The 13,829-nt window shown below is 39.7% G+C and overlaps 1 protein-coding gene across 16 annotated transcripts in view; it reads left to right on the top strand.

Moving 5' to 3' along the window:
* UBAP2 (ubiquitin associated protein 2) overlaps positions 1-13,829 on the top strand; it is a 186,807-nt gene that overhangs the window by 53,146 nt on the left and 119,832 nt on the right. For 12 of the 16 annotated variants that reach the window (XM_049795053.1, XM_049795056.1, XM_049795054.1 and 9 more), the window contains 5 exons: positions 1,174-1,233; positions 2,422-2,474; positions 9,477-9,544; positions 11,413-11,602; positions 12,316-12,529. In XM_049795053.1, the coding sequence (XP_049651010.1) occupies positions 1,174-1,233; positions 2,422-2,474; positions 9,477-9,544; positions 11,413-11,602; positions 12,316-12,529 (585 nt within the window). The remainder of the gene's footprint in view (positions 1-1,173; positions 1,234-2,421; positions 2,475-9,476; positions 9,545-11,412; positions 11,603-12,315; positions 12,530-13,829) is intronic. The other 4 variants (XM_049795049.1, XM_049795050.1, XM_049795060.1 and 1 more) reach the window with 1 other exon arrangement.

Here is a 13,829-nt window from a genome sequence, read left to right on the forward strand (position 1 = left end):
TACCTAAGTTTGGGATAGGACAAAATGAAATTATTTTGGGGCTAATATCTATGAATGATTATTAAAAAAAAAAAAAGGAAAAAAAATTAAATAGTGTGACAGGAGGTGAGGAATTGGAGGAAAATACCTGAAGACTTGATGAAAACATATCGTACACTTTTTATTTGCTTTATAACTTTCTAAAACTGAACTTATTATAAAGGGAAACAGCAAAGAGTCACAGATAGCCATCTAGGTTGAAGTTGCTATGACAAGGATCCTTGAAAACAGAAAGCATAATTTCTGCAGAAAACAGAGATCTCTTAAATGGTGATGCTTTGCAAGGCATGCGGTAAAGGTTGGGAGGTTATGTGGAGTTGCAATAATGCCAAGGTAGATTTTGGACTGAAAGGAAATTGGCACACTTGTGGCAAGATCAGACTTAATTAGAATCCTATCAATAGGAGGAAGGCATTAGCAAGCTAGATTTAATGCGGAGAAGACCAGTGAAATAACTGAGGCTGGAAGGATTGAGTTGGGAAGGTAGAGTGTTAATAAGTGACAATAATAAACTTAGCAGCTTGGGTAAACTAATAGAGGGGTGTGAAGGGTGATGTTCAGTAGTTAAAAAGAGTAGATGCACAGATCCATGTTCATAAGTAGGAGCAACAGGTAAACATTTAAACTGAATGTCAGGAAAATGTCCCAAGTATTATTCCAAACAGGTTCAGCCTCCCAAAGGTGGTGGGGGATGCTCGAGAGTTGAGCTTGATTTCTCCGAGCTCTTTTCGTGTTTGTTTTAGTGAACTCCAAGCTCTGTTGTGAGAGTGCTGGCACAAGCATGAGTTTTGTCTTCTACAGACGCAGGCCTTGCTCTGACTCATGGGAGATAAATATAAGCAGGACAAATACCAGGATGTACTACTTTAAAGAAATAACCGGAAGAAGAGATCCTATGCTGGTCAGGGGAAGGGAAAGGAAATCAACTGTTTCTCTAAAAACTGCTACTCATTGGGCTTTTCCTCCTTTCCAAAAATGTGTGAATTAATCTAGAGATTCGAGGCATTGTAGTAATTTTGCTGTGCTCAGATATGATTATTAGTTATTTTGCAGCATGTAGAAACCTCTTGGTTAGGGGCTGTTTGGTAAAATGTAAGCACGAGGTGTTTCAGGCAACTCTATATTGCTCCACAGAGCCAACACAGAATGGATATTACGTTGCTCAGGACCTGCCAAATAATTTTGGATTCCAAGGTATAAACCCCCTCTCTTCTCCCCACTGTGTGTATATCTTTGTGGTAGGCCTGTTCATCTCACTGGATTAGTGCCATTCCACCCTCCTCTGCCCAAGATGCTGCTTTATAAAGGTGTATAAAAGAATGCACTAATGTAGTGATGGCATTAGTACAAAAGTGGATTTGATGCTGTCTTCAGGGGGCTTGTTTCTGGATGAATGTGTCTCCTCTGAGACACATGGTTCCTGGTTAAGTAAAAGGAGATGGTTAAAGCAGTAGTTCTTTTGCTTTTGTACTTGACCAAAGGTGATGGTAGCAGGAACTTTACTGCTGGTGTTTTCTTCACTCATGGTTACTAAATGAAGGCTCTGGTTGTTGCTGGGATAACCTTCCCTATGCTTACCTGGTGGGCTAAGGTCCATTTATTGTTCTTGCATGTCTGTGCCTACTCTTTCCTGTGGAAGGGATCAGGTTTTTGCATCCATAGGATCGTTTCCTGTAGTTTTGCCATTGCTGCATGCTGTGGACTGCACGCTGTGCTCCAGTGTTTGCCAGATAAACTCTGCCACAAGTTACAGGAAGGAGTTTTGCAGCTACAGTGGAAGCTTATTGTCTCTTCTGCTGCCCTTATATGAATTACATATGTTTTAAAATAAAATTGCTCTTTGAGGGGAATGGATTGGGGTTGTTCTGCCCTGAGGAGAGAGTTAACAGGTTGGAAAGGAGCCTCCAGAGGCATAACTTGGGTCTGGGTTTTGAATATGTTGAAAGTAGTATTACGGATGTTGGAGCAGGTGGTGTGGTTTTGTTTTGTTCAGGGTCTGTATGAATTTGTGCATGAAACTGGGAGGTCCTGTGGGAGGGTTGAGTAGCCTCTCACTGTTGTTGGGGGCATAGGAGCAAGTTCTTCTTATATTTGGGATTAATCCCTGTTTGCAGACATGTTTGTGCAAATTGTGTTTTATACCATAGTGGCTAAGAAATTCCTGATATCAGAAATTAAAGGGGGTGGGGGGAGGTGGAACCTTCCCAAAATTTTAAATCTGCAGACCGGTTTTCTAGACCTTCCCATGTTTCCCACCACCATCTCCTCGCTTCGTGTTCCACTAATAATGGAAACAGGATTGCTTATAAAGCAGAGTGGTTGAAATGCGACATTGTGCTTTTAGCTTGTAACTGTTTTCTTTCCTTCCCCAAATAACAATAGGAGCATGGAAAAACTCAATAGAAGAATGGACAGCAGAAGACTGGAATGAAGATGTAAGTGTACCTTGTTGGATAGACCAATTGATTATTTACCCTTTTCAGATTTTCTGTGTTGTCTTCAAAAATTAAATGTTTGAAGTAATACTTTGCTGTCTGCGTGCAATGATATTTCTTACTGTGTTTCTTGCTGTAATTCCTGTTTAAAATATGTATGTTTAGATAAGCTTATTTTTTAAACAAAATTGAATCAAGAAATGTTAGTTTATTTTGCTGGGTGGACACTACATCGATAATAAAATTTTAAGTTTTATCCCAAATTAACTATTTGTGAATTATAGTTCTCTGCTGCTCAGTGCTGATGGGTGTTAACTGCATACTTCCCCCACTATTGTGTAGGGATTTAAAGACATCACAAGACCTTTATGTAGTTAAGTGCTGAAGCTTACTAAACAACTTTAGACTACTCATTTGATGCTTTTTGTTTGAAATCTGCATAATCGTTCCACTTAGTCCACTTCATAATATTGAAAAAAGGAGCTAGTAGTATGCTGAAGTTAGAGCTTAATTGCTTCATTCCGGTTGCTTCATCATGATGTGTTCTCAGACAAAAGGTGTCTTCATGTCTCCAAATACTTGGCATTTGTAGTCATCATGTGTGAAAATTGCATTTGTGATTTCAAGTTTTCAGTTATGGTATTAAAGCTTAAGCAGTTCAGAAAACAAATGAGGTAGCAAAAAGTATGGAGGAGAAAACTTAGCTTTTGAGAAGTTTTTCATATTTTATAGGAATATCCATTATGTTATCCATGTTTATTTTTAGAAGAGTAAGAGATTGTCTTGGAAGTTATCCCTTTTGCCTCCTCCTGTAGGGTGCATGCCAGTGTTATCCATAGAAATATGTGAATGTTTTGTATAATAGATAGGAAAACTCTGTCCTTACCTAATGAGAGGGCTGTCTTTCAAGAAAATTAAAAGAAACTAAAATTCCTAGGTCATCTCTATCAGTTACTGCCAAAATCTAGCATCTTTTTTAAACCTGTCCTGTATTTCTGCAGTGTATGCTACAGGTGGACTAAGGGCTAAGGATAGTGAAAATTTCTGGCCTTGTTTCTCACCCGTTTGAAACTAATACAATACAACATTTGTAGCATGGGAGGGGGGTGGTGAGCAATGCTGATGAGGGATAGAATTTTTTTTAATTAATTATTAAAACTGAGTAATTTGCACCTGAATTTAGAAAGAACAGCAGATGAAATCTCTAGCCTTTTGTTAATTTTTATTATTCTTAGCATCCTGGAAAAATCCCAGTAACCTAGGAGAAAGTTGTTCATGTGCTGATGTTCAGACAGATTGAATGAAATAATGAGCTGCAGGCACATTAGCCCAAAACATGCCTGGGGGAAAAATAAAGGAAAAATTGATTTATCTGATTTAAAAAAAACATAGAAGCATAAGAATACAACTTGTGCCATTCAGCATAGTTTTATGGAAGATAGATCCACTTCAAATAAATCTGACCTTGGTCTTTAAGTCAATTATGAGTTAACTGTGAAGATAGAGTATGTCCTTGTAAGAGATTTGTTCTACATCTTTTGTTCTAAAAATAATTACATGCTATCATGAAACACATTTAAGTGGTTTAAAACCTACTTTGCAAATTTTGGCAATTAGATCTTTTGCTGGGGGACCCTTACTCAACGTGGGCATTTCTGGGAGGACTATAAAGGAATCCAGTCCTAGGCCAAATGCCATCTAGTGTCTTTATCAATGATTTGGAAGCAAAAATAAATTCACTGCTTAATAAAATGTATGGGAAATCCAGAAACTATGGGAATGGTAATTAAGAGTAAACCAATCATGCAGAGAAATCTGGACCTCTGCTAGACTTGACCTGTTCAAATGAAAGATGCTTTAATATAGCCAACTGCTCATTTGTTTTATAGGAATAAAGGCACATCTCCAAAACAAGGGGCTGTCTTCTGGAAAGCAGCAACTGAAAATTTTTCAGGATTGTAGTCTATGATGAAAAAAGAACAGCTCAGCATGATCGCCTAAAGGGCTGATGCTGTGGCACAAAAAAAGCCATTGTAGTCTTTTTGCTTGTAGGCACTCTTCCCTGTCTCTTAATCATTCTTGATTTATATTTCTTTATGTGGACTCTTCTGAACATGATTCTGAAGCAGTGCATCAAATTACTTATTGCTTTTACAAAACAAAGATTGTGGAAAATAGCTGAAAATCATTTACTGATAGAAGAGGTCCTTGAGAGTGAGATTTTTAGTTTACTGAATCTGAAAAGGTAACTTTATTAGCATATAATGGTCTTTGTTTTTAGTCTAGCAGACAAAGGCATAATATAAATCTGTGGCTGGAAAATGGAGCCATGCATTTAAATGTATAATAAGCAAACAATTCTAGCAGCATGACTAAGGATTAAAACAACTGAGGAAGCTGATGTATTTGCTGTCTGCAGATAAAGACCAGGTGTATTTCTGAAGTCTTTTTTTGTTTAAATGTGGTGTTCTCTGGTCAGATGCAAGTTATAAGCAGGTGAGTGAAATTTAATGTTTGTGAGCTGGGAAGGATTAGATGTTTTGATCTAATAGTCCTGTCTGGTATTTATCTTTAGTGGTAAGTATTGAACAAGTATCGTAGGTTGTCAGCATGCTCTTAAATAGAGTGGAAACTAGTTACGGTGAAAATAGGAGGTTGTATTTTGTTAAAGTGGTATTCAGGGCATGGACAGTGAAGGACAGACAACTATTGAGGTACTGTAGGTGGCTCTGGGTTTTCCTGTTAAAGTTGTGATCATATTCACCTGGCTAAAGAAAATAAAGTTTAACTACAGGAACTGTCAGAAGGGGAGAAATAGAATACATACGCATTGCTGGAAAGTGGATGAAGGCAAACATTTTCTGTACAGTATTGGTAGTCTTAGTGTTTTTATTTGAAACAACAGCAACACTTAAAAAAAAAAAAAAAAGGAAAAAAAGTGTATTTTAGTGGGAGTGTTTCCTTTACCAGGAAGCAGCATGAGAACTTGTTTTATTTTCTTTAACTTCAGTACATCGTATTAAAGCAGTAATTAGTTTTTCTTATTTCCGATTTGTTGATGTTGAGTTTTTATGAGGATCCTGGAGCATATTTTCCTTTCTCATCACTTATCAACTGGCCATAGGAGCTGGTAGCTAGTTAGTTGTTAAATATGTTTGGAAGGATAAGGGGTAATGGCTTTAAACTGAGAGAGGGTAGATGTAGATTAGATGTAAGGAAGAAGTTCTTCACTGTGAGGGTGGTGAGGCACTGGAAGAGGTTGCCCGGAGAGGTTGTGGATGCCCCATCCCTGGAAGTGTTCAAGGCCAGGTTGGATGGGGCTTTGAACAACGTGGTCTAGTGGAAGGTGTCCCTGCTTATAGCAGGGGGCTGGAACTAGATGGTGTTTAAGGTCCCTTCCAACCCAAACCATTCTATGATTGTCTGTTTGGTGATTGGAACATTATTTTTATCATAGGAACAGGAGCTGAAAAGCACAGGCGTTTCTCTGCAGATGGAGGAACTATCCTTGTGAGGCTGATGTTTGCAAATGGTTCATGACCATTCATTCAGTTCCGGGAAGATGCCAGAGCCTCAGTGAAAGATTTGTCAGTGTAGTGTACAGTGAGCATAAATAACTTAGGAGCCGATACAACTACTTCTAAAAAACACTAAATACATCTGCATAACAAAACTTTCAGCTGCTGCTGCATGAATTATGTGTTTTGACAAATGCCATAATCCCAGCAGACTTCTGAATTAGGTGCTTGATTGGAGCTTGTGGCAGTGAGTTTGCCATAGGTTGTAGTATAAATGTCAGTGTGGCCAAGCTGGTAGCTGGAGACTTTTGTTTTGCTTGCTGATTCACTTGAAGAGAACATGTCCTCTCTCATATTTAAAGCATGCATTTGTGTTGTTGCAAACATCCTCAGCCTTCTCGATTTTCTTAGTTTTCAGTATTCATGTGTTTTGGCCACGGTTAGTCTTATCCTGGGTTATGTGAGCATAGGAAACTGTTGACATTACAAAGAATTTAATATTTAACGAAGGGACTGCAGACAATAGGTTGCTGCTCATGCCACAAGCTGGCCTCCTTTTGCCATATAACACAGGAGTCTTGTAACACTGCAAAAAGTACAGTACACGTTGTTCTAAAATAACATGTACAGTGGGGAAAGGCCTGAACAATAGAAAACTAGCCTTTTTAATTGGGAATATGCTTGAGCTGAATCTTCTTCCTTCATTTTGGTCAGTATATAGAGTTGTGGGCTAGCACCATTATGCAAAGGACAGAGTTGTGTTCCAGAAAGATGAGATTAAAGCACATTTTATTGGCAGGGAAGGGAAGGAAATGGAGGGAGGAACTGTGGTGGCACCCATTTTTGCATGATACATTGTATTGCACATAAGTGGGTGCTAGGAGACTACATGCAACATTTGAACTTTGCCTCTGAGTGGTAAGTGATTGCTCTCAGTCAGCCCTTCTGTGTCCAGTGTTTCATAGGAGAATCCCAATCAGATGACTGTGTTCAGGTATATAGGTGCTTTCAGTAGAGCTGCCTGTGGGATGGCAGATGAAATTGGCTCATGTCCGTGATGTCCTTTCAACTAGGCTGCTAGCAATGTATGCAATTAAAAATGCATGATTTCCTGGAAGACCTGTATTCAAATGTCCCATTCTAAAGGGATTATTTCTGGGTGTTTGAATAAGTCAGTTATTCTTTGGTCTAAATACAAAACTACACCAAAGTAGTTAAGGGTGATTTTGTGCAAATTTAATTTAAAATATAACCATTATACATGCATATCTTTATCTTGTTCAACCTAATCTGTACTGGCTTAAGAAGTATTCTGGTTTGCAAGTATTCCTGTCAATAGAAATGAGTTAGCCCTAGGAAGCTGTAGCTGTTTAACTATTTTTTAAAAAAGGAAAGCTATTAAAAAGAAAAACAAGCAGACAAACAACCCCTTTACAAAACAAAATCACCCCCTTTTCCCCCAAAATCCCAACCAACCAGCTCCCTCTCACCAGCTACCTGTGCAAGTATCTATCTTTATTGTAACAGCATGGTGAAGGCAGTACAGTTTTCTGCTGTGGGTGGTCTGACTGGTTATACTAGTAAAAGCAATTACATGGTTTCAAACTCATGCTCACAGAGCAAATGGTTTAAGAAGTTATTGCTGCCTCTAGTAGAAATGCCAAAAAGGAACCATGAACGGTAGTTCACTGTCCCTAGCTGAGTGCAAAGGTGCCTCTGCTGCTGATGTAACATGAAATGTAAAACACAGGGATACATGAAATGAGTGGGAACGGTGCAGTATGTTAGACTTCCGCAACAAGATTTATCAGAGCTGCTCTATGGAGTCCTAAATTATGTCTGCACAAGGTATTTTTGCACTGATGATATACCAGCTGTCATGTTAATTACATTCTACGGGTATATTTTTCAGTTAAACTATTGCTCAAACTGATGTACTTAACTTGGTGTACTATAGTGTGTGTTCAGTAGATCAAATTCCTAACTCTAATTAAATTGGTACTTGATCTGTGTAGAAGACTTTGCTGAAGTTTGACTACATGGTTTTTCTTTCTAAGCAGAGCTGCACCACAGAATCATAGCATGGTTTGGGTTGAAAAGGACCTTTAAACGTCATCTGGTCCAATCCTCCAGCAGTGAATAGGGCCATCTTCAACTAGATCAGGTTGCTCAGAGCCCCTGACTGTGAATGTTTGCAGGGATGGGGCAGCTACCACCTGTCTGGGCAAGCCGTTGCGGTGTTGCAGCGCCCCGATGGTAGGAAATGTCTTCCTTGTATCTAGTCTGCATCTAGCCTCTTTTAGCGTAGAGCCGTTGCGCCTTGTCCTACCGCTACAGGCCCCATGAAAAAGTCTGTGCCCACCTTTCTGCTGAGCCCCCTTTAAGTATTGAAAGGCCGCAGTGAGGTCTCGGCGGAGCCTTCTCTTCTCCAGTTGTCTGGAGAACCCCAAGTCTCTCAGCCTGTCCTCACAGGAGAGGTGTTCCATGCCTGTGATGATGTTGGTGGCCCTCCTCTGGACCCGGCCCAAGAGGTCCGCATCTTCCCTGGAGTGAGGGCTCTGGAGCTGGACGCAGTACTCCAGGGGGGTCTCATCAGAGTGGAGTACAGGGGCAGAATCACCTCCCTTGACCTCCTGGCGGTGCTTCTCCTGGTGCAGCCCAGGATATGGTTGGCCTTCTGGGTTGTGGGTGCACATTGCTGGCTCATGTCAACTTTTTCATCCACTGGTACCCCCAAGTCCTTCTTGGCAGGGCTGCTCTCAATCCCTTCATCCCCCAACCTGTATTGATACCAGGCGTTGCCTCAACCCACGTGCAGGACCTTGCACTTGGCCTTGTTGAACCTCATGAGATTCACATGAGCCCACTTCTCAAGCTTGTCCAGGTTCCTCTGGATGACATTCTGTCCCTCAGGTATGTCAACTGTACCACTTAGCTTGGTGTTATCTGCAAATTTAGCAAGGGTGCACTCAATCCCCCTGGCTATGGCATTGGTGAAGTTATTAAACAGTACTGGTCTCAGTATGGACCCCTGAGGGACACCACCCCTCACCAATCTCCATCTGCACTTTGAACCATTGACCACTATCCTTTGGATGTGACCATCCAACCAATTCTTCATCCACCAAACAGTCCACACATCAAATCCGTATTGTCAATTTAGAGAGAAGGATGTTGTGCGGGTCCATGTCAAAGGCCTTACAGAAGTCCACATAGATGACATCCATAGCTCTTCCTTGTTCACTGTTGTAGTCACTCTATCATAGAAGGCTGCTAAGTTGGTCAGGCAGGACTTCCCCTTTAGTGAAGCCATGCTGGCTGTCTCGAATCATCTCCCTGTTTTCGAGCATAACTGGTTGTAATGGTTGTTTGACTTTGCTTTTATCTTGGAAGTGCCTGACCAAGATGGGATTTCTGCAGATGTCGCAGCAGTAAAGTGTGAGCATGTGTATGATTAAAATACATTTTCCGCTTTCTTTTTCAGCTTTCTGAAACAAAAGTCTTCACTGCTTCCTCTGTTCCAGCTGAGAATCACGTGACTCCGGGGCAAAGGTAAGCTGCTTTTCCAGGTTTTCCCCTATACCTTAAAAACCTTCTGCTTGGTGAAGCAATGTTAGCTTGCACATATAAAATGTTGGTTGAATAAAACACAGGGCAGCCCTGGTCAGAGATTGGTCAAGCTAATTTCAAAATTACAAAAGCCTTGTTTGCAAATCACTGGTTTTGTGGGTTCCTGTGTTACCTATTATTGCCTATGGAAGTGGAGCCAAACTTACCAAATCCACAAGCATAATACTGAGAAGACCCTGTCTTCTGCACAGACTGCTTACGGGCAGGAGCAAAAGTAGCTGGGAAGAAGAGTTTTCTGCTGTTGAAAAGCAAGGTCTGGCTTTGCTGTTCAGAAAATGGAAGCCTGGCCCTGTAGATGCAGAAAGTTCAGAATGTAGTGCTTTGACAAATGTATTAACAGAAAAGCTTGTGTTGGCAAGAAGGTGAATTTCCTGGTAAGCATCACAGTTACTTGCCTTCACTGATGATACAGAGTTCAGATAGAGAACCAAAAATATGGCAGTTGCTGCCATCTTTTGCTTGCCTTTGTCTTGACCCAATGCCTGGCTGATGATGTTGTGGAATCAGTTGTCCGCATTAGCCTCAAGTCCCAGGAGAGTGGTTTGGGACACAACTTTAGTGTCATGAAGACTTCAATAATTGGATAGCATGAGATCAAAAACTAGATCTGAAAACTAGGTGGCCTAATGGTCCCAAACATCCTGATACAGCTGTACTGCTGTACTCCAAACTGCACCAAAACTGTCCTTCCAGCATGGATTTGATCGGGAGTGGACATGGTGTCAGTTGGTCTACAGTTTATAATCCTTTCCTTCTTAGAGGTGATATGCTCACATGTTCATTGTTGTAATGCAAATATTCCTCCAGTGGATGTCCCTCAGATTATGTTAGAAAATATTTTAGTTCATCAACTCAAATTCTGGTGTTTTGGTTTTTGGTTTTTTTGTTTGTTTGGTTTGGTTTGGGTGCGATGCAGTTTTTTTGTTTGGTTGTTTTTTAACTTGCCATGAGAAAGGTTTGGGTGTTAAGAAAGCTATGGTAATGAAATTGCTGGAAGCAGCTTTTCAGCCCAAACCCATGGTATATTTAGGATAAATTTAAGTCAGAACGTTTGGAGTAGATTTCTTTTATTGTCTGAGTGCTTTGCTATTCCTTGGTTAAACCTGTGCTAAACATGTGGTAGGGGTTAGTAAGCCATGCTAAATATAAGAAAATGTATGTTTCTCATCCTGCTCAGGTATGTGTGGTAGAGTAATTTTGGATATGTGCCTGCTATCTGAGAAAGTTAGCTTTTATTTCTGCTGCTCTTGTGACTTCCATGTCATCATGTATTCACCTAATCACTGCATGTGTGACTTCAGTCTTTACAGTCCTCATACCCACCCTATACAGAGTAGGACTTTGATCCCTTGGTCTTTTTAAAGGGATAGCATGATATGCAGGGAATGTGGATTATCAATATATATAATGGGCTTGCAGGCAAGGTCCACTTGAACATAATGTGTCTTTTACGACTTGTCTCTGGTGACTTGGTTATATTAATCATATAGGTTACTTATATGATACATTATGCTATAAATTTGACAATGTTTGAAAAGAGCGCAAAGGTAATTTGTATTCTAACTGTAGTGGAAGGTTTCAGCTAATGGAATGTACTTCCTGGCAAAACCCTTTATTCTACCTCTTTTTGTATGGCAGACAAGCAATACTTGAAAAGGCTGTTAATCAGCCTAATTAAACAGTTACTTCTGTTGCTGGTATGGCAGCTTTAGTACTGTTAGTGCTTTCTTCAGTTTCAGTGCAGCCTGATCATCATGCTTATTCCAGCCAAACTTTGCTTTTTCTTATAGCATTGATTTGGTAACACTGCTTCAAAAGCCTGTGACTTCTACCCAAGAGACAGAAGGCAACTCATTTGAGCCTCCCCAGCAGCAGACCTTTGGCCAAGCCCTAGTCTTCACAAATTCTCAGCACAGCACCCAGATGGCATCAGGAACCTGCAGCTCCAGTGCTGTAAATTCTTATTCTCCTCAAAGTCTGGTAAAATTATCTTATGCTTTCTAAACAGTCTTCATGAGTAAATATTTCAGGTTAAACAACTTTTCCAGGACTGGCCATTTCATGAGATATTTCAGTATTTATAAAATTCAGGTTGCAAATATTGAAGGAATAGAATTAAGAATTCCATTCCTTCCCTTTACACACACACACAAAAAAAATACTACTTTTCTGGTTTTGCTGAGTTGTTTCTCAGTTTGCATGAAGTGCTTGTATTAATTTTAGAGTAGAGAGCAGATGTGTTTACTACATGCTGATTTAGGATGAAATAATTTGTTTGTAGTGAAGAGTTCTATGCCAGAAAACTAAGATGTGTTATTTCCAAGCACATTATCTGACTGCTTTTTGTGGAAACCTGCCTATTTCTGAGTCAATTGTGAGTGCTTGAAATTGGGCACTTATATTTATTCTCTGAAAATCAGTTTAACTATTAGTAAATATATGCTATTTTGAGATGCATGGATTAAAGTAAATCAGTATTGTTGCCATCACAGTGGTGCAAGTTGTATTGTTGACAATCTGAGAAGATCTGGCCCTATGTTACAACTGCGGAATTTTTTATTCATCATTTGTTAGTAATCTAGGGCTGAAGAGGTTTTAGTTGCTGCCACATAGGACCTGTAGGCATTGTTAAGTTCAAATTATTTATAAAATACTTAACTCCACTCCTTTCCCTATTTTTTGTCTTTTGGTAGTCTGCAGTTCTTTGTTCTGGCTTTGGTGAACTTGGATCCTCTAAACTGGCCAACTCTACTGGATCCCAAATCTTGGACCAGTTGAAATCTCCAGGATTGGGTCAGTTTACCTGTCAACAAAACAATAGTAGCTCTGCCACCACTACTACAGCTAACACATCATCCTGGGATCTTAAACCACCCATCACTCAGTCCTCAGTCCTTAGTCAGTTTGGTAAGTGCTTTGACATAGCTTTCTCTCTCTCTATTAGCTCATAAGATTTCTTAATGCTGATGACAGTTTAAAGTGGTCTTAATGAAATACTTTTTCTAAAAAAAGTAATCCTAATAATACAGCTGGTTACAGCATTGTAAGAGTTACACTTATTTGCTGGTAATAGACATTACAAGTATACCACAAACTAAGTTTTGATAGGCTTAGGCCTATCCATAAATGTCATTGCATCATTAGAAGTTGCTGAGCCCTCATATAATGACATCTTTGATTTAAGGTGCTTGAATAGTTAAGTGGAACTTTGTTTCTCAACAAATCCTGGAAAACACTTATTTTCATTGTGCCTGTGCTGCTCTAACTGAGTATAAGGTTGTACCATATTTTGTCTTCCCTGTCCCCCCTCCCTGCCCCTGATTTTTCTCTTATTAACCATTAGATGAATTTTGAATGAGGACTATATAATTTCTTCGTAATGTGCATCACATCTCAGTGTTCTTTCCTTAGTATGCTGAGAATGATGCAGGTTACCCATTTTGTCCCTTCAAAATTCTATAGATTTCTCATTTGATCGAGCAAAATTAGTAGAAACAGTGAAAGTGACACAAACTTGGTTTTTGCAGTGCAGTTCCTAGAAGTATACTCACTGTGAAGAGCGATAGCTCTTGCATCTCTCTCATGTGTATGTGTATATGTTTCCAGATAGATAAGCAGCCAATCTGGTAGCAGTTATAATCTTTGACACACAGCAATTATGAAAAAATGTTTACGTACATTTTAAGTTGCTTTCTAACGCACTTTACCAACTGAATAAAAAAACCTTCACATTGCAAACGCTGTGGGTCTCATACGTTTGTTGACCACTGATCTGAGCCACTGCATGGCTTTCAGCATCTGAAAAATATGAAAGGGGAAGACTTGGTAAAAAGCTGTGTCCAGTATCTCTTGACTTTCAGGCAGACTGAGGTGGTAGATGCCTTCCTATTAGTGTTGAAAATCTTCTCCTTTGTAGGGGCAGGAAATCCTAACTCATAATACCTCTAAATTGCAACTCCAGATCTCTTGGAAGTAATCACATTTTATCAGGACAGCTAATTGCAGTGGAAGTGGCAGTGTTTGATTAAAATAATCTGTAACCATTTTTGAGGACTAATGTGTGATAGTATTACGTGACTGTATAGATAGGTTTTGTTTCATATTTTTGAAAAAAGCCGCATAATGCTTGCCCACAGCTGTTTATTTAAAGTAGAGAATATAAAATGTTGGCCTTATTACTGCAGTGGTAATGTTCAATGTGAAACTT

This window comes from Accipiter gentilis, chromosome Z (genome assembly GCF_929443795.1).
Source record: "Accipiter gentilis chromosome Z, bAccGen1.1, whole genome shotgun sequence".
Classification (NCBI taxonomy): Eukaryota; Metazoa; Chordata; class Aves; order Accipitriformes; family Accipitridae; genus Astur; species Astur gentilis.